At 37.6% G+C, this 20,727-nt stretch overlaps 1 protein-coding gene across 43 annotated transcripts in view; it reads right to left on the bottom strand.

Annotated features, from left to right (window-relative positions):
* The window catches only part of NRXN3 (neurexin 3), a 1,642,123-nt gene that overhangs the window by 37,463 nt on the left and 1,583,933 nt on the right, over window positions 1-20,727 (bottom strand). For 35 of the 43 annotated variants that reach the window (XR_014811220.1, XR_014811221.1, XR_014811222.1 and 32 more), the window contains one exon: window positions 13,149-13,227. Coding sequence is in view for 37 of the 43 variants with exons in the window: in XM_084969910.1 (XP_084826036.1) it covers window positions 13,149-13,227 (79 nt within the window). In the remaining 6 variants the exon portion in view is untranslated. Of the gene's footprint in view, window positions 1-13,139; window positions 13,228-20,727 lie in introns of all 43 variants that reach the window. The other 8 variants (XM_084969924.1, XM_084969906.1, XM_084969916.1 and 5 more) reach the window with 1 other exon arrangement.

Genomic DNA, 20,727 nt, shown 5'->3' with positions numbered 1-20,727 from the left:
CCTGTCTCCTTGGCTGCCAGGTGGCAGAACACATTCTTCTCCTCAGGATGTTGGAAGCTCCTTCCTGCACCCTACCGCATAATCCTTTGCCTCCGACATTCAGATGACTGGGATATAAATAGATGCTTTTGCCTACAATGCAGGAAGGAGTCCTGTATATCGTGCCCCTTCCATTCTGCCCTCCCTGTTCACTGCCTGTGTCACCAAGATCGTTTTTCTCACCTTCCCCACAAAACTTATAAAGCTACCTATCAAAAAGTACAGGGAAAGAAGAGATTCTCAGCAGGCCGCAAATATCATATCTCAGTCATTTAGACATTTGTCAGCTCAATAACCCACGGATGAGGTTTGGGGAAGAATTACTGGGATGGGACACAGTATGTGGGCTAGAGTTCAAAGAAGCTACTGACAAAGAGGTCTGAAAGCAGAGAATGCAGCACATGCTACGGCCAAGGCACAGAGTGCAAAAGACAGATTTGCAAAAAGGAAAGGCAAAATAAAAAAATCAAGCACTTACCAAAAAAAATCCAGCTGGGGGGAGGAGACCCTGATTTTGTGTGTTTGTTTTTTATCATGTTTCATATGAGTGATTGCGATATTCAAAGCAATGGTGAGAAATGAGCTTGCAATGTCTTTCCTATCCCATAGCACAAGGGGTCTCCTATGCTCAGGGGGGAACTCAAATGTTTATTTAGCTTGGCTATAAAATGAGTAAGAAGGATTCATCTATTAAAAAAAGAAAACGATTATAATTCCCTAAACTATCAGATTTCTTTAGATCAGGGGTCAGCAAATTACCAAATCTAGCTTGATGCCTGCTTTTTAAAATCAAGTCATAGTGAATCATAGCCATGAACATTGATTTATGTATTGTCTATGCTGCATTTGTGTTACAACAATGGAGTTGAGTAGTTATGACAGAGACTGTGAGACTCTCAAAGTCTAAAATGTTTATTCTCTGGCCCTTTACGGGAAGAAGTTTGCTGGCCTTTGCTCTGGGTGATGAATCTGACAAATTTGAACACTTGTCAATATAATATTGCCAAGTCTCAGGATCCTTCAGTAAAATGGGAGTCTTTGCTTCAAAGCTAAAATGGAAGCAGAACTCAAGGAGAGTCCGCAAGTATTTTCTTTCTTTCTTTCTTTTTTCTTTTTACAGCCGCTGTGGCATATGGAAGTTCCCAGGCTAGGGGTCAAATCAGAGCTGAAGTTGCCGAGTCTATACCACAGCCACATCACTGGATCCAAGTTGCATCTGTGACCTATGCCATAGCAACACTGGGTCCTTAATCCACTGAGTGATGCCAGGGATTGAACCGGCTTCCCTGTGGACACTATGTCAGGTTCTTAACCTGCTGAGCCACAATGGGAACTCTATCAAGAATTTTTAATTGTACTTTTTTAAATGAGACCATCAGAAGCTTGAGCAAGCTATACTTTCCTTGGAAAGATTCTAATAAAAGCAAATACAGTTTTAAAAAAGTGCTTTCTATTTCATTGTGAATTTTAGTTCTTAATAACTCCTTTAAAGAGTCTTTCTTTGCATAAAAAATTCAAGGCCCCAAAGAAGGTTTGGGATTTTTGGTGTGTGTTTTGATTTTTTCCTTTTTTATAGTTGGAGACACATAAGGCAAGGAAGAGAGAAAAATGAAAGAGAAGATAAACACATGGGAAGGAATTTAAGAAATGTCAAGAGCACACAGATGTCAGAAAGGGGCTGAGGTAAGAAATACATCCTCTTAGGTACACATTAATGTTCACTTATTTTGTTGCTTCCTATTAGCTGTAACATCTAAAGCACCATGTTCCAAAGAACATAATTATCTGTGAAATGAAGAAAATACGGAAGGACTGACCTCACATAAGTGATGGTATTTATCCTGAATACTGGAACCATTCCACCTTGCAGGAAGCCAGGGTAAGTTGTTTAAATCACAGCTGTTTGGATAAATCAGAGCTAAACAATTTCATAACCCCTACCTACCAACCAACACTTTCAAAGCCTGTGAGATACACAGTAATTAAGCCATCTAACAAGGATTTCCCAAACACTTCATATACTCAACACACAGATCTTCCTTCATTACTATCAAAGAGGCAGGTAGTTATTTATCTGTATGGGTCAACAGAAAATGCTATATACTGAGAGACAGTAGAACGCCATGATTTGTGTGTGGGCTCAGGGCCCCGCTGGCTTGGGTTCGAATCCCATTTCTTCTACTTTCTTGCCGTGTGACCTTTGGACCATGTGTTTAGCTCCTCTGTGCCTCAGTTTACTCATCTTTAAAATGGAAATGATCATAATAGCAGCTCATGGGATTATTAAAGAAGGATTAAAGGTTAAAATGTTAAGTATTTAGAACTATACTTGCCTAGAGTGAGTGCTCAATGAATATTTACTGAATGAAAGAGCAAGGATAGAGGTATGGAAAACTTACAGATGAAGGTCTAGAAATCACTTCAAGGGACTTTATTCAATATTATGTCTGCTTTATTCAATATCATATCATTGAAAGTTGACCTCAAGTGTAGCTAAACCTGACGCCAACTCAAAGTACAATACTGCCCTATCAGCAACTCAGTCAGAGACTCTATCTTGTTAAATTAGAAGGGCTAATAAGACCCACACTTTCCTTTTTAGTGCCCAGATTTCTAAAACTCTTTCACAAAGCAATGATTAAATATCTAAGAGTAAAATGGTTTTTTAAAGCTATGGCCATTTTCTGCAATACAGTTGTTCTCAGGCTGTTCTAAGTATTAATATACTAGTTTATGAGAAAATGTGGAAGTAGAGGGCACTGACATATTTCACTGTGAAGCTGCTTCATTAACATGCATCAAGTACTGTAACTAAATAAAGTTCATTATATTTTAAAAGTTACAAAAACATAACAACTGAGTAATGGAAACATGCTGGATATTATAATTATGTGCTAAAAAATGCATCTATTATAGTCTTTCCAAAGCTCTAGAAACAAAATTTGGAAACCTAAGAAATATCCTGTTCATCTTCAGTGTTACTAAGGGAGGAATTTTTGGCAATTCTATTTTGAGGAAACAAAATTAGCCAAAGCTCCACAAATGAGCATGTCATCGCTCTAAAATGTAGTGCTTTAATAAGTGTTTAAGCCTGAGCCTCTGTGCACACTGCAATAGAAATAAGAAGTACCCATTTTCAAACAGGTTGGAGTTTGAATCTTATCTCTGCCACTCTGTGCAGGTATGTGACCTTGGAAAACCAAACTTTTTGAGTCCTGATGTTCTTAGCTGTAAGGTGGCCACAGTAGTTGCTATGTCATAATAACAAAAAATGATATTTAAATAAAATACCATGTGTTAATGCACCCAGCAGAGCATGGTACCTGGGCCAGTGATATGCTGAGAGCTGGCTGATGACTGCTGATTGCTACATTTTCAGGAATTTTCCATCAGTTGTTAAACACAGCCATTATCAAATATGTATATACATACACACACACACACATATATATATACACACACACATACATACAAAGGTAATTAAAGAGTTAAACTCAGTACTTTCTACCCCCTCCATCCCTCCATCCTTCCCTACCTCCTGTCTTACCTGCCCTCTCTCCCTTCCTCCTTCTCTCTCGCTTCCTTCATTAGAAAGTCCCTCATCCATAAAGCCCATAAATTCTCCTCTTTCTTTGCCCTTTCCCTCCCTTAAGATCAGCAAAGAGCTAGCCTGACATGACTGAAACATCTCATCATAAAACCATCCGCCTGAAATGCTTTCTCTTCTCCAGGTTAAAATATGGACTGTTCAATCTTAAGACCTATTTCAAAAATCATTAATCAATTAATTTTACACCTATTTTATACTTTCTTGTTCCACCTTTATGAATAAGGAGGCTGAAGTTGTTACAAAGATTAATCTTCAAACCATTAGTATCAAACAAACTAAATCATCCCAAGTTATGCAGCAAATTTCCTGGATAATCACAAGTAAAATTCCAGCATCTGAATAATTACCTGGGTGCTTTCTTCCACCTCTCTCTCAAGAAATTCAAACTCAGTTCTCAGAACTTAAAGCTATGGTGTATATCATTCTTTGGAAAGAGAAAGAATTTTGATCTAAGTCAAAGTGTTGGCTTGCTAATGCTTCCATGAGTTAAAAAATAAAATAAGAGATATATCATTTGACTCAGAGAGATCAAAAGATAATCTTACCTTGAAATAGGCATGAAATAGAACCAGTGAGTTTAAAAAAGCTTTTTTTTTTGTCCCTCAGATGCCCTGCCAAACACATTTATATTTTAGATTAAAACACATGAACAAATAAATTTTATAATAAAACCCATTCAGATTTCCACAAATTCCTCACCAATTCAGGAACAGACACTGCTCTATATAGCAGAAATAATGATGTTCCCCACTGACGTTCTCTGAAAAGATGTTCTGTTGATCTGTTCCTGACGAAAATGTTTAACTAGAAGATTGATAATCTATGGGAAAACTCCTTGGAAATTAGCTTACATGAAATCCTTTTAACAGTAAGCCCATTTAAACATGCCAAAGAAATCAACAAGGGTTTCTTATTGTTGTTGATGGAGTGGTGGTTTGGCTATTACCCTTAGCAGTTTCCCAACTGTAAGTTTTGCCTCCTTAGCCAGATAAGGAGTGCAACTTATGACTTCCAGATGCAAACCATAGTAATCAGGCTTACAACTTGACTGAACATTTGTTTTGCTTCTTTGTGAAGTTCCCTGAGAGTAAGGTTAAAAGTAGGAACAATAGAGGAGTGAGAGATAAAGGGGGAGGATTTCAAACCACATATTAACAAACAGAGAACAGAATCACAGAACGACACTAGGACAGTGGACTCCAAGACAGGATGGCAAGACAGATGTGCCAGACGAGACACATGCTTGACTGCTGTGCCAAGGAAAGCAAGCACAAGAACAGAACCATACAGAGATGCTGCAGGAGCAGCTCTTGGAGCTGCCGTGACCCCGTGGAAATAATAACATGAGAACCCATGAAATTATAACTACAAAAGAAAGTTACCCCCACAACTCATACACTGGACTTGCTGGGTTAGCCTGGATGTGTCACTTAGATGGAAGACAAGATGGCATCATTACAGGCCATGCACTGGTGATGGAGGCCATGGTTAGTGGATTAGCTACGAAACTGTCACTGCATGCCACACAATGATCCTGGCTTGTCCAGAAATAAAAGATACAACAAAGAGTCTATATCTGCAATAAAATTCTTTTTATGCCATCTGAAATTTGTGGAGAGGGATGTGTTTCTCTGTTCTTTCTGCATGTTTTTCTTTATTTATTTATTTTTCTGGCTCATTTGTCCTTTTTTCAATGAATTACATTGTCATAAAGGGGAGAGTAAAGGCAAGTGGCCTGTGCAGATATAAAGAAAAATAAAAAGGGAAAAGGAAGAAAATTCAAAGAAAAAATGTATAGGAGGAAGAAGAGGAAAACAAAGTACTTCATTCTTTTATACACAACTTTCTTGGATTTTGTTGGGGTTTGTTTTGTTTTGAGCACAAATACTGGAGGGATATGCTTAAGGGGGAGGAATTAGAGATTAGGATGGCAAGAAAAGATTTTGTTGCCTTGTTTGATTGTATATCACTATATCTCTCAGTATTTAAAAAATAATGACTCATTAAAGTATAGCAATGAGTTAAAAATAGCCATAATGACCAAAATACTAAATGTAAATCAAAACAAAATAAATTGAACCACCAAAAATTCATGCGGCACAAGATGAGGTGAAACGACAGAAAATGCTCTTCAAATATATACAAAGTATATATCTATTTATATATATACACAGGAATGTGCATATATGGATAGATATATCTGTATAATTTTTTCTCTCCACCCCTCCCAAGGATAATTGAATTATGGAATCATCATTGTAATTATGATAACGAAGAAAATAAAACCTAAAGAAAAATTAACATGCTTTTTTGCCAAGTTAAAACAGTATCATGCATGTCCATGTTGGCTGATGTAAGAATGACGGTGTGAATTTCTGTGTAAATACATGGCTGATGGCAGGGGCTGTTGTTAATCTCTGTTTACATTAATCTAATATTTATACTGTGTCTACATATATATGGAATGACAGGCACTATATTTTTAATATACACACATACATAAATATATATATATATATATACACACAGTATATATACTGGGGCTTAGGGGAGAAAAAAATATAGAACTAAAAGAATAAAAGAAAACCCATAAAAAAACTCTCTTTTAAAACCCAGTCTCTCTTTATTTATTGTTTTCTCTGGTTGGGGGACTTGCTTAATGATTTCATTAAGCTCACTCCTTATCAACTACTTGCATTGGCATTTGAAAACAGGAAGTTCTCATGAGTCTGGCTTGAAATTCTCCCTTCAACATGCCCACCCTTAACCTATTATCTAGGAAGCCCTGGCCTTGGCCATACTGTATATGTGTGGTACTAATTTTTCAATCATAACAAACCAGGAATCCTATGTCCCCAACCTAAGATTTAGACAAATGCTCTCTGCCACTGATTGGCATCACCTGTGATTTTTTTTCTGGCTTGTCCTTGGATAGAGTATGCTAATTGCTGGATTAGATACCTCATCTCTGAGGTCTGATAATATTCTAGGCATTTGCATGGTCTACATTATTTATTCCCTTCTTACCCTGCCTTTCCTTTTATTCCCCTTAGTTTTACATCTGTTTCCCTAATAAATTATAAACACTCAAATGAGTGATCTTGCTTTTGTTTCTTTAGCACTTACTCCAGTGTCTACACAAAGTAGTCACTAAAAATTGTTGCATAAATAAATTATTTATTAATCTTTCAAACAGAAGTGTATGTATCTACACATTGATCTTGATTCCCTCTATTTCCCAACATAACCAAAACATCTTGGGTAGTGGAGATGAATAGAATTTTTTCATTTTTATCATTTTTGTTATTAGATTTGTTGTTTTGGTTATAAAATCTACAGCAATGATCAATCCACAAACACATTTTATGCACACTATGCCTATATTATCAATTACCTAATTGCCTAATAGCCAATTGTAGATTTTTCTATACTTTTTTCTGTCTTTTTAGGGACTCACTCACTGCATATGGAAGTTTCCAGGCTAGCGGTCAAATAGGAGCTGTTACTGACGGCCTATGCCAAAGCCACAGCAGCACCAGATCCAAGTTGAGACTGCAACCTACACCACAGCTCATGAAATGCCAGATCCTTAACCCACTGAGCAAGGCCAGGGACTGAACCTGCATTCTCATGGATTCCTTATGGCTGACCCACAACGGGAACTCCTCTATTCTTAAGCTAATTTTCAAAGCATTTTATCACTAGAGATTTAAAGGGCACATATTTGGTCCAAATGTTAAAAAATTAGTTTGGGTTGGGGTAGAGTTGGGTTATAAAAAAATGATGTACCCTATCACAGAGTGGTTTAATGAAGGAAGATAGAAACTATGCCATTAAAGTAGAAACATTATATGCTCATGAAGGTACTCCATCAGGGAAGGAAGTTCAAAAATTGGTAGGATTTAGCTTAGATCTAAATATGTAAATAGCTGTTTGGTTTGTGTATATTAGACATGTATTATATCTCAAATGTAAAAGTGACAAATGTCCACAATCAGTAATGATTCACTAAATTAATGAAATTCACATCTATTTATATTTTTCTTTCCAAAGCTAAAACATTTCTCCAATTATGACTATTAATACCTTTACTGAAAGTGTTTTTAAGTGGACATTAAAATTCAAGGTGAATTCTGGATAGTGTGATACTCAGACATTCCTATGGCATTTTATTTAGGCATTTACTATTCTACTGTACAATGAATAGCTACTTGACTGATGGTATTTAAACACGATTCTATTTACCAATCATATGAGTTTCCATAGGGAAAAATCTTTCTAAAATTAAATAAAAATCAATTTCTTTGTAATAAAAATGTACAAGTTATTAACTCTTCGAGCTTGCTGGAGACACTTGTGACAAAATGCAATTCTATAAACACAAGATTACCAACGTCATACTTAAGGCTGATAATCAGCACATTTATTATTTTTCATCTATGGATTCTGAAAAGTGATGTTCTATTTCTTGTTATCCTTTATTAGAAAATTATTATTGTCTTCAGACTGCAGATACATTTTTCCACAATATTTCAGCAAATAAAACTCTAAAGCTTGATGAGCCAGATTTTCAGTGCCAGATTTTCATATTATAAATACTTTACAAGGTATCACAAACTGAAAGATTAAGAACCCAGTTCCACCTGGAGAACACAAATAGGGATAGGCTCTTGGTGTTTCGCCAAATTTAAATTTCACCACTCTGGGCTGGGTATCACAGTGTGACTAACAGAGAGGAACAAAGTAGCAATAACATCTTAAACAAATGTGAGAACTGCAGATTTGAGGAGTAAAAATACATGTGAAAACTACTCTGGGAAGAGTAACTATTTTGTGATCTCAGATTACTGCCCTTAGTTTAAACATCTCCCTCGATGCAACCACTGTGAAAGTTGTTTAGTACAATCATATTGATGGATGGATGTGTTTCATCTTTACTTCCTTTTACCGTCTGCCCTCTGGTGGAAGTGCTGTCCCTTGAGACTTGATCAAAGGACATTTAACAGAAGTAGAGGCAAAAAAAACTAGCTAAGTGACAACTAGAAAGATGTATCTCTGGATAGTGGCTGGATGAATCAATATAGTTGTTAATTATTGCCTTGCCTATTTCTCAGGTGTAGAAGATATTTCTGTTTATTTTTTCCTCTGGTCTGTTGACCCCCTGCTTCCAGGATTTTTAGAACCTTAAGACCATAAAATATGTAAAATTCAGACAGTTAATAATTTTTAATTATCTGAAAGCTAAGCTAACAATACCTTCGTTTTGATGTTATTTTTATTTTTAAAGATGGAGACACTGGGCATAGAAGGTGGGGGAGGGAAGGGGAGGGAATGAAAAGTGAATATCATCACTTTGCCTGTATTTCAGAATTCATTCCCACATTTTAGATCACAAAGGTGAACTTACAAAAGACCTTAAATTTTAGTTGGCTTTTACAATCTCATGAGGGAAACCCACTTCCCAGTGGTTACTTGAATCCTCTCCAGCTTGTCTATTTTTTGTTATTGTTGAATCTAATGAGGTAAGAAGGACAATGAAATACGAGTTACTGCACAATGTAATATCAATAGAAGTGCAGTTGGAAAGAAAAGGGTTTCTATGCAAAGACACAAATCTAAAATATTAAATAGACACTGACTTCCTTTGTGGAGGACACAATCAGTGTTTGCAAATTAGGAAAGTTAAAATTCTGACCCTCAACTTTAGGTACTTGAATAGTTTTTCAAATATTCTTCAGAATATTTTCATTTGATACAGTTGGCTTCATTATGATTTTATAGTTTATCATTTCATTTCTGGGTTCTCAAAGCAAATGTTCAGAAAATGCAATTTTACCTGCAAGTCACTATCAAATGATCTAGTTCCCAGGAAAACAACGGGTAGGGCAAAATAGAGAATTATTTTTGTAAAGAAACACGGATTTTGTCAGGGTGACACTTACTTGTATGAAATCATTTATTTTAAATAATTCATTTAAAGGGAAATGAAGTGAGAGGTATGAAAAATCTCCAATTTTAATTTAAGATTATGAGGTATTTTGAGAGTCATACAAATTCAGTCAACAAATATTAATTGAGCTTTCACTCTGTGTCTCATGATTCAGGCTCTTTTTAAAAAAAAAAACTTATCTACATCTTTTCTAGCAAAAATATACAGAGAAAACTTGAGATTTGTCAGGTTTACAAGGTTTCTAGACTGTCATCAACACATCTCTGAAAAAATTTAAGTTGTCCCTAAACATGATATGACTAAGCTACACCAAACCTGGGGGATCCCTAACTGCCAAAGTGAGTTGTGGGTATAAAAGTCATTTGTTTACATCTGACTCAAAACCAGCAGCTTTGAAACCCAAAGAAAAGTCATTTCATTTAAAATGTGAAATCCACATGAAAACAAAAGTTGTGGAGTATAACATATACTAAACTGCCCAAATTTATGAAAAGCAAGAGCTTCTAGTCGACCTAACTTAATCAGAAAAGAATCTGGGAGTTCCCGTCATGGCGCAGTGGTTAACGAATCCGACTGGGAACCATGAGGTTGCCGGTTCGGTCCCTGCCCTTGCTCAGTGGGTTAACGATCCGGCATTGCCGTGAGCTGTGGTGTAGGTTGCAGACAAGGCTCGGATCCTGCGTTGCTGTGGCTCTGGTGTAGGCCGGCAGCTGCAACTCTGGGAACTTCCATATGCCACAGGAGCGGCCCTAGAAGAGGCAAAAAGACAAAAAAAAAAAAAAAAAAAAACCAGAATTTTAATTTTTAGTATTCACAAAGAATCTAAGGATTAATAATATATGTCAAAATTACTTAAATGTCACCATTATCCATTGCTCCATGGGCAATGGAAAACTTCTCCTTAGGCAGGGCAATACCTAGCCCCAGAAACAACTGTGTGGATGTTTTTGATTTTTAATCCATATTATTTCTGAAAAATCTGAAGCCTATATAGTTTTCATATAATGCATAAAAGGACTGGATACCTCCATGCATGCAATCTTCATCAGTATTAATCATATTTAATATTCATCATATTAAATATGCCTCCGACATATTTCCTTGTGCATCTGAATCACCTGCCAGGAATATTTTAGGGAGTAAATTTAGAAAAAAGAAATGCTCATTCTTCAAATGTGTTGAGTTAAACAATCCCAGGCAGAGGGAATCAATATCAGTTTCTTAGAGCTACGTGTTAGCTGCTTTGGGGTGGGCACTATGTCGCCTACTTTATTTATATATTCTCTCCCATACTCCCTTGCGGAACACAACAGATTGTTTTAAAAACTACTTTTGTTCCCCCACTGCCCCATGTGATTATACACTCAAGAAATGCTGGCACTGAAGTTCTGTCCTCTGTTTTTGAATCAGATGAAACACCTGTGCTGCCACTAAAAAGCAAATGGACTTTGTTTGAGGCCATTCAAGTTTGGACCTGTTCATGTTCAGTACCAAATGGTAACGTACACCCACAACCTGGAAAGCTATAGACCTTGTGAATCTGAGATCTGGAAAAGCCCTCTGTCTTCTTATGGACGTTGCTATGGAGATGACTGTGTGTGGGAGGGGGCAGGTAGCAGGGGAAGACGGTGATAATTCAGAATAATCAAGCCTAGATTTTTATAAGACTTAAAACCTAAAGATTTCATAAACATTGTTACATATATACAGATATCACTGCTATAAAAGCAAGAAGACCAGAAAAAGGACAAATAGAAAATCTAAATTATAAGTCCAAGTATCTTAAATTAGTGGCCACAAAATCAGTTCATTTAACATATGTCATAGAGATCATGTCAAATTCATACATGGATCCTTGATATCTAACACAGATAGAGGACCCTCAAAAAATATTTGCGAACTGAATTCTGCCAAAGAGGCAATTTTGATAAGTAGGTCCATATTCTATCTTCCCACAGCTCATTTGTGAGAACTCTTGGAATAGGAAGGCAAATCTAGAGGTAACTATATCCTGCCTGGGGGCTCAGAAATATTTATTGAGTGAATGAATGAATAGATAAATTAAATAATGAATGAAAATTTCTTGCCCATATTCTGGCATAGGTTGGAGGTATCTTCCTTTAGAGGTAAAGCCTCACTTGATATACTGAGATTATTACCCAATAACCTGAAAAAAAATCTGACTAAACAGGTCACAGATACTTTCCTCCCACTCAGCTGACCTTCCCAAGGAACAGATCACACTCCAGAATGGAAAGTGACCCTACATATTATTGACATGTCCCTGTATAATGCTAAGAACAGGAACCCACAGAACTTCCTGGATCCAAAGCCATGTGCAAGATACCAAGCAGTCAGGCTTCCACAAAATCGGAAAATTGTGAATCATTTTAGGGTAACAAATGAAAGATTTTTACTTTTTAATACTAATACTTTTTTCATGAATCTTAAATTTCCCCAGAATTAACAAAAGATAATGTTTAACGGCTCTCCTTTTTTTTTTTTAAAGGAAAAAAATTGTAAAGCAACCCAAAGAGTCAGCTAGAAAATTCTATTTATTTCTCTTGGCCTTTGCGGAAATAAAATCCTTACCCAACTCCAACTTTTAACTCTATTAAACATACACAGAAATTCGATGATATCTGTTCTCTATTTTAGATATATAAATATTTAACTTATAGCAAGTCTCAAATAGATGACTTGGGGAAGTTGATAGGAAGTACTCAGGGACTGCAGTTGCCTGCTGGACATTATATCATATATAGCTCACTATAAAGAAAGACCGTAAAACATCAAAATGTATCTGGGTGCAAATGGGGAACACATTGAAGCTTCTAATTGCCAAAGTCATCTCAACTTCAGCACAGTAGATACATTTTGAAGCATCTCAGCCGTTGACATGGCATGGTTCTGTACTAATTTTGTGTTTACTCTGCTGTATTGCTGCACAAATTCTCTAAACACACAATGAACAAAATTAGTATAAATATAATACCATGTTAACTGCTGTTGAAATCCCATGGAAAATGGTTTTTTGTTTGTTTGTTTGTTTGTTTTTTTGGTTGTTTGGTTTTGTTTTGTTTGCCACTTAGAATTAGAACAGTTAATGAGGTTTAAATGGTCTTTATGACTCCACTTGGCTTTATGATTTTTTTTCACATTTTCTCTATATTTCCTTCCAATATAGAAATCTTCATGCCCCCAGCTCTGTCAGTTTCATAGCTGCCACAGGCTGCTGTACATGTGTTGTTTTGGTGATTAATCTGGATGTCTGATTGCTCAAAGTTATGTCCTATGGACTTTTCTTCAGGCTAGTCAAGAAACTGACTCTAAATTTCCCTGGGATCTTATGGCTCCTTCCATGGGATTTGATGCTTTTGATTATATATTGATATTTATATATGTATTTATATACATATATAGATATAGGAAATACACACATTAACACATTATAATATATATATAACACACGTATATTCACATATATGTATGTATTGTTTTTTGCAAATGAAAAAATAAAGCAAGCAAAACAAGACTGACCTAACCTACCTGTACTTGGCTCACATTCAACGAAGTCTTCATCATCACTTGAACATTCAGCAGATGAAACAAGGTCATCTGATGTTGGCTGTGCATGTCAAGGATAAAATAATGAGGTAGGGGAAGAGAAAGAAAAGAGAGAAAGAGATAAGGAAACCAATGAACAAAAGCATCAAAGACTTATCACTGTGTCCCGCCTCCATCATTATCACTGTCTCTCTTCTCTAAAGAGGGAATGCTGAAGAATTTTTAACTCTTGTGTAGCTGTGAATGGCTCTGGGTTCAGACAATCTGTGTGGGACTCATTAAAGCTTAGGGACCCAAAGTGGTTCCAGGAGGCTTAAGCCTCTCCCATTCCTGTACATCACATTGTGCAGCCTGACTCTATTTCAATTTCAGGAAGAAGAACAGGAGAAGGGCTATTGCAAATGGTGGCAAATACAAGAGAGGAAGCCGGCTCAGAAATGCACTGCAGCTTGGAGAGGATTTCCATGCATATGGTATGCGGTCTCAAGTGGGTGATTTGGTGGTCGTGGAGCTATAGGCTGGCATAATTAATGAACACTGTGGAATGCAGTCTGTTCAGGAATAGCATAATCGCTTCTCTTGCTATCAGCGATTTCTTCATGTAATTGCTGCAATTAGCTGAATTTGTAATGTGGACCAGCAGACAGCTACTACACGACAGCCTCTGGACACAGGTAAGGCTGTTTCTGAAGAGAGCAGAAAAAATTCTGATTGCAACCATAGTAATTCAACTTTAGACAATTTTTTTTTTCCTATTAAATCCTGCAGAAATTCCCCAATGCCAGAGAATCTGCTGCTGCAAGAAATGTAAGGCACTGTGGGTAGGGCAGTAACTACACAGTAGAAGAGAAGGCCTGGACCTTGACTTGGTATGTATTGCATGACAATAAATACTCTTTCAGTCAATCAACTAATTAATCTACAGATCTTGTTTAAAAAGCAATTTTTGTCCTACTCTGTGTGTAAGAGTACCCAATATACAAGTTGTTCAACAAATGCTCATTGCTTTCTGCTTCTTGATGTTAATAATATTAACTGACTTTCTGGTCTTATTATTCCCAATGCATTGAAGTCTGAATCCATATTCAAGAGGAAAAGCAATTACAAGCCAGATGCTGTACTAAACATGTATATATGCTTACTAGTTATACTTATTACTGATTAATTAGACACAATTCTCACAATAATCCTTTGGGACAAGGATACTTACTATACTTTTAAAGAGAAATGAAGTTCAGAGAGGTTAAGTGAGTTGCTAAAGGACACACAGCTAGTAAAAAAACACAGTGAAGATGTGAGCAGATATATCTTAAAGAATGTATTTTTGGCTCTCATAGGCTTCTTTATGCCCCCTCTTACATGGTGTTACAGTCTGATTTATGCCCCCTCTCAGATTCACATGTCGAAGCTCTAACCCCCAGCACCTCAGCATGTAACTGGTATTTGGAGACAGGGTTTTTAAAGAGGTAATCAAGTTAAAATGAGGTCATTTGGGTATGCAAATCCAATATGACTATTGTCCTTATAAGAAGATGAGATTAGGACACAGACACACAAAGGAGCACAGCGATGTGAAGGCACAGGGAGAAAACAGCTATCGACATGCCAAGGAAAGAAGAAATCAACCCCCTTGACACCCTGACCTCAGAATTCTAGTTTCTAGAAATGTGATAAAACAAATTTCTGTTATATAAGCCACCTGGCCTGTGGTAACTGCTATGCAGCCCTAGCAAGTGAATACCCATGACAACCTATCTACTTCGTGTTTCCAGACAACACCCTCCTTGAGACAGACTTAGTAGACAGAATCACTGGACACAGCAAAGAACAATAGAAAACCACATTAGGTAACTGACTTCACTTAATTGACATGGCAGAGAGGTGCCTGACACCATGTTATTGATCTTAATGCAACACCTGTCAGGGAGATCCTTCAACCCCTGCTCTCCTTTAGAGTTAATAGAAAAAGATTTTTCAAACATCCTATTTTTATTTTCAATTAGATGCTACTGATGTGTGCATTTCATTTCCAGCAACTGACGCTGGCAGTTGTACCCTGGGGCACCATTATTCGTGTTAGAGAAATTATAGGCTCACTCTCTTGGAATTTCCTGCTGTGATGCGGCCCCATACAGTCCACTTCCGGTCCTTTAGGGAAGGAAGATGGAAAGAGCATAAACACTAACTGTAACATGCAGAAGGCAATTATAAGAGACAAACAGCCTTTGGGGAAGGACCACCGTCATTGTTTGAGAGTTCTAAAGCGCGCCTTTTCCATGGGGATGACACCTCCCACAGCCAGTAACAATTGTTTGGGCAGGAAGGGGAGGAATTTAGATATGAAAACAGTCTGTGACCTGCCAAGAGCCCACAGTATTTAACCGAATATGCAGTATCTCTACTATTAAAATTTTATGTAGAAGGGCAATTATAAACACAAAACAAAAAACAAAAAAAAAAAAAATAGGTCTGAAAAACTCCTTAGAGGGTAGTAATGAAAAAGAGATTGAGAATACATTTCTAAAATGTAATCAATTGGAGATTATTTGTTGGTGACTGGATCATAAGGACCTTACAGAATGGCTCTTATTGGGCTTAACTAGCTTTGGTCCCTAGAAATGAGTGAAAACCAGGGAATTAATGAAAATCTAATGAGCCTGTCTCAAGACTTGAAGGCCAGGAAATGGAGTTTAAAAAGGTCACTGAGCAAATGTATAAAAATGATGCATAACTCCAATAGAAAACAAAAATGGCATTAACATATTAGAGGAATCTTTAACTTAATTCTGAAAGTTATTTTAATTTTTATTGGTCAAATAAATGATGTAGGTGTTTTTGGGTTTAATTTTTTTTTTTTTTTTTTTTACGAAAAAATACTAGGCTCTGTGCTTGAAAGGATATTTACTATTTTCCTCTCAGCTTCCCCCGCCTCTTCTAATACTACACATCCTCTCTCCTCTGTGGTTTGAGGGACACTGTCCTCAGCCCCTCTCCTTCCCTATCACCGCATTCACTTCTGTCCCCCAAATGGGTTCCTCCACCCCTAGTGCAGGCCCCACACACATGCTCACCCATGTTCTCACTCCCTCTCTTCCCAGTTGACTGCCCTGTGCCCCACTTCCCAGATATGTGTTTTTCTTATAAGTGTGGATGAGAACAATGTTCATTCTGGGCAACAGAAGCACGTTTTGCCAGTAGCTCCTCTAAATGGTGGCTGGACTCAAAGAAGATGCAATAACAAGCAATCTAGCCAAGTGTGGTAAGAGTGGGTCTGGCTCTAGACATCATAGCTACACATCTCAGCTCCTACAATTGTAGTCAGTGACCTGGGGGAGCCAGTTACTCCCCCTCTCCAAGCCTCAGTGTTTTCATCTGTAAATTGGGATAAACAGAGTGTCTTATCGTCAACTGGGCATGTGATTTAAGTGCAATGTTAAAAGGGAAGCTCTGCTCCTGGCATATGGTACACACTCAATAAATATGAGCTAAAACTAGCTAAGTCAATCAATCAATCAATCAATAATAGCCACTCCTAATCTAAATAGACTAGCTAACTGCCAACACACTCTATCTTTAATGATAGAATTGTTCTTCATCGCTAATGATTGTTTACCTCCATTAACTGGTACCAACGCCATTTCTGGTTGGATCTGTCATGAAGAATGATAAAGAAAAATATACTCATGTAGATGCCAAGAGAGCTTAAAAATTCATTGGAAGATGATCTGTCTCCAAGGTCTTTGGGTCCAGACATTCTCTGAGTCTTACATGAATGCGGCCCCTTTCTTTCTGTCCCACAAACCTCAACATCACCATTTACAGCCACAGCCAATGAAACTCTCAGAGCAATTACAAACATCTCAATCCCTTCTTTGCCCAACGTGGTAAACGATATTCATCTGGAGAACCTGGCATCCAACACTGCCACACCTGCCACGGAATACTGTGTAGTTTCAGAAAGGCCTGCTCTGTCAGGGGCAACAAGCTTTGATATGCAAGGAGCTCAGGATGAAGAACATTATATTTAGGGATTTTTTATTTTTTTATTTTATTTTTGTCTTTTGTCTTTTTAGGGCTGCACAGGTGGCATATGTGGTTCCCAGGCTAAGGGTTGAATCAGAGCTGCAGTGGCCGGCCTACATCACAGCCACAACAATGCTGAATCCTAGCCACATCTGTGACCTACACCACTGCTCTCAGCAGCGCCAGATCTACAACCCACTGAGCAAGGCCAGGGATCGAACCTGAGTCCTCATGGATACTAGTTGGGTTCGTTAACCACCGAGCCACAGTGGGAATTCCTTAGGGATTTTTTTTTTTTTAAATATTTCTGGCCTGCCACCTAAAAACAATAGGAGTTCCCCAGTGGCCTAGTGGCTAAGGATTGGATGTTGTCACTACTGTGGCTCAGGTTCAATCCCTGGCCTGGGAACTTCCAAATGCCATAGGCGAAGCCAAAAACAACAGCAACTACAAAAATTACAAACCAAGGGAAGTTCCCATTGTGGTTCAGTGGTAACAAGCCTGACTAGTATCCATGAGGACATGGGTTCAATCCCTGACCTTGCTCAGTGGATTAAGGATCCAGCATTGCCATGAGCTGTGGTGAAGGTCGAAGACCCAACTTGGGTCCGTGTTACTATGGCTGTGGTGTAGGCTGGCAGCTGTAACTCCAATTAGACTCCTAGCCTGGGAACTTCCATATGCCTTGAGTGTGGCCCTAAAAAGTTAATTAATTAATTAATTACAAACCAAGGCTCTTTTGGATATACACTTAGGATTGCCTCCTAAAGTAATGACAATTTGATTCAAAATTACTCTCAGAAAATCCAAGACTTTCTTTTTAATTTTCTTTGTTTGTCCCCTTCCCCAATTAGCAAGTGCAGGCTCTAACTGATCCTTGGAAGAAAAGGCACACGTCTTTGACTATTGGTTCCTGTGGCTGGTAAAGTATGTTTCACAAACTCAGGATACAATTACTATAAGTAGAGTGGAACTATAGACTTTTTTCTTAAATAAAATGCAGTAGCTCTGGGCCATGTGTGTGTGTATTTTCCCACAATGACAGACCTTTTTCATAATTACTCATAATTCCTTAGAAAGCAGTTACTACTCTTGAGAGAAAAAAGATTTGAACGATCTAGAATCATGCCTACTCATTTACCAGCTATTAAAATACTTGCTTAAAAGTAACCCAATGTACTAAAAAAAAAAAAAAAAAAAAAACCCAAAAAGCAAAAAAACAACTTGCTTTATTCAGGCTTTGTGCTAAGCGGTTCATACACATTAACTCTTTTAGTCTCATAATAACCAACGGTATAGACATTTGAAGCGATGTCCATCCGCTATTTTTAACCGCCCACCATGCACACTCCTTCAAGTAACAGTATTGCTTTAGGGAAATTTTCTATTCATAGTTAGGTGAGGAATGTTCATACAGGTGCCTTCCAGGTCATCTTCACATTTTTTCCCTTCACCATGGTTGTCTAAAGCTCTCATAATTCCCAATGGCTATGTTGGAAGTTTAAAGTGTTTACATACTGTGGGTCCTTTGAGTCAAATAGCAACATTGTAAGTCATTCAAGGAAGAACAGAAGACCAGTAACTGCTTCCAAAGCAAACAGTTCTTTAGTGGCTGAGCTACTCCATCAGTGACATGTGACTCTCTCAGTGATGTATGACTACAGCATCAAAGTGCTTTGTTCATTCCTTCCTTCCTTCCTTTATTCCTTTAATAAATATTTATTGAACATCTATGTGTCAAGCATGGTAACAGTTATGAGGGATGAAGTGATGGATAAAACAGTTCTTTTGCTCTGGGAATTCACAGTCTCTGAAGAGAGGGTCTGGTACACAGGCAAACTTGACACAGTAAACTGAACACTATGACAAGAGTAAGCATAAGGCAGGAAGGGAGCAAATGGCAAGGGAGCAGAGATGGCTCTTAGGCAAAGGGGAAGTGGAAAATGAGTCCTCAGGGACAGGCAGTAGTGAAGTGGGGAAAGCTGAGAGCTTTCTCGGGAGAAGGAGAAGGGCATTCTAGGTGAAGTCGACAGTTTCGGCAGAGGCTCAGAGATATGGAAAAACACAGTTTATTTGTATACACACAAGTAGTACAGAATGACTGGAGTGAAGAGATGAGCTAGAATGACAGCATGACAGCTACAGGCATTATCGTGTTGTCCTGGCAAACTTGGATAATGAGCGTGAATTTAATATCCTGCTCTACCAGATGCCTCTCCTTTGCCCCCTACATCTCATCAGTACCATTATCACATTTCCTTTGGGCACTAACACACATGGTTTCAGAACACAGCGCGTGGGTTTGATGGCACCATCCCCCCACGAGGCAGACGAAAGACCTTCCCTTGCTTTCTCAAGGGGAGGAAAATAGTCTTCTGTCCCTATCTATTAGCCAAGTCCTATATTAAAAATAATAATTCATATTACCCTAGTTTAAAATATGCATTTCATATTTCTAATCCACATGTTGAAATTACTTGGTTCTGTATTAGGACTCATAAAACTAAAGATAGGTATTATAATAACTTTCAATAAAATATCTCTCTGGCAGGAGCCCTCTTTATTCCTTTCCTGAAAGATTTTTTATTGTATTTATATTCTTTTTTCCCCCCCCAGCCATGTTTATTGAAATTACCTTAGAATAAGCTGGGACAGAAGAAAGCTCAAAACTCTGTCCACCCAAGTAAATTTATAGGTATATTTACCTCCCAACCCCCTCAGTTTCACCCACCTGGCTTCTTATTTTCCTTCAATGAGTTATTGTTTCTATAATCACCTGATTCAAATTATTTACTCTGAAGGACTCTATCCAATCTCAGTATAGGAATGATTCCACACCATTCTTCATTGTTATCCATCACTTGACATGGAAAAAAATATTTGCTGCCATGGTCAGAACAGATCAAGAGAGTTTTACTATGTCCCCTCCTTACTGCCCAGATGCCTCTTTGTGACAAAATTCCAAACTTCAGCCCTTTATCTTATACTGAGAATAAGCTAATCATTTAGGATGATAATCATTTTTTTCCACCTAGCCCCTTGGAAGTGCGTTTATTTGACCGAGATTAAACACAAGATAAAATAAGTCCTGCCACAGAACAGCTTTATGAAATTATAAATAACATACTCAAGAATGATGATCGCCTTCCTTCCAGTGAAAAAGGAAAAGAGAAAGGCCCATAAATATTCTGAAGTCCCACAGAAAACAGCCATATATCTCTGCAGCTGCTTTATGCTAAAAAGAATTAAATTCCCTCAAATGCTTTCGGCTTTAGTTTGTTGTCTCTGTACTTCCATTCTGTGGTGGAGCTGGAGTATCTCATATTAGAGAGGGTCTTAGACAGCTTTCTTATGAGTATTTATTCTCCACTTTAAAAAAAAAAAGGATGTCTGAGATACCTTTAATGAGAACATAAAGATTCTTAGGTCAACTGATAAGCTTAAATGAAATTTGAAAAGTCATCTCAATTTAAATTTATTCATTAAAATTTTCTTTATCAAATCATTGCCATTGCACAGTCCAATCTTTGATCAATGC

This window comes from Sus scrofa, chromosome 7 (assembly GCF_054392235.1).
Source record: "Sus scrofa isolate SSC_HxYL_T2T_F1_AM1 chromosome 7, Sscrofa_HxYL_maternal_Yorkshire_Landrace_v2.0, whole genome shotgun sequence".
NCBI classification, from domain to species: Eukaryota; Metazoa; Chordata; class Mammalia; order Artiodactyla; family Suidae; genus Sus; species Sus scrofa.
The sequence above is the reverse complement of the archived record's forward strand: the minus strand, read 5'-3'. Positions and strand labels throughout refer to the sequence as shown.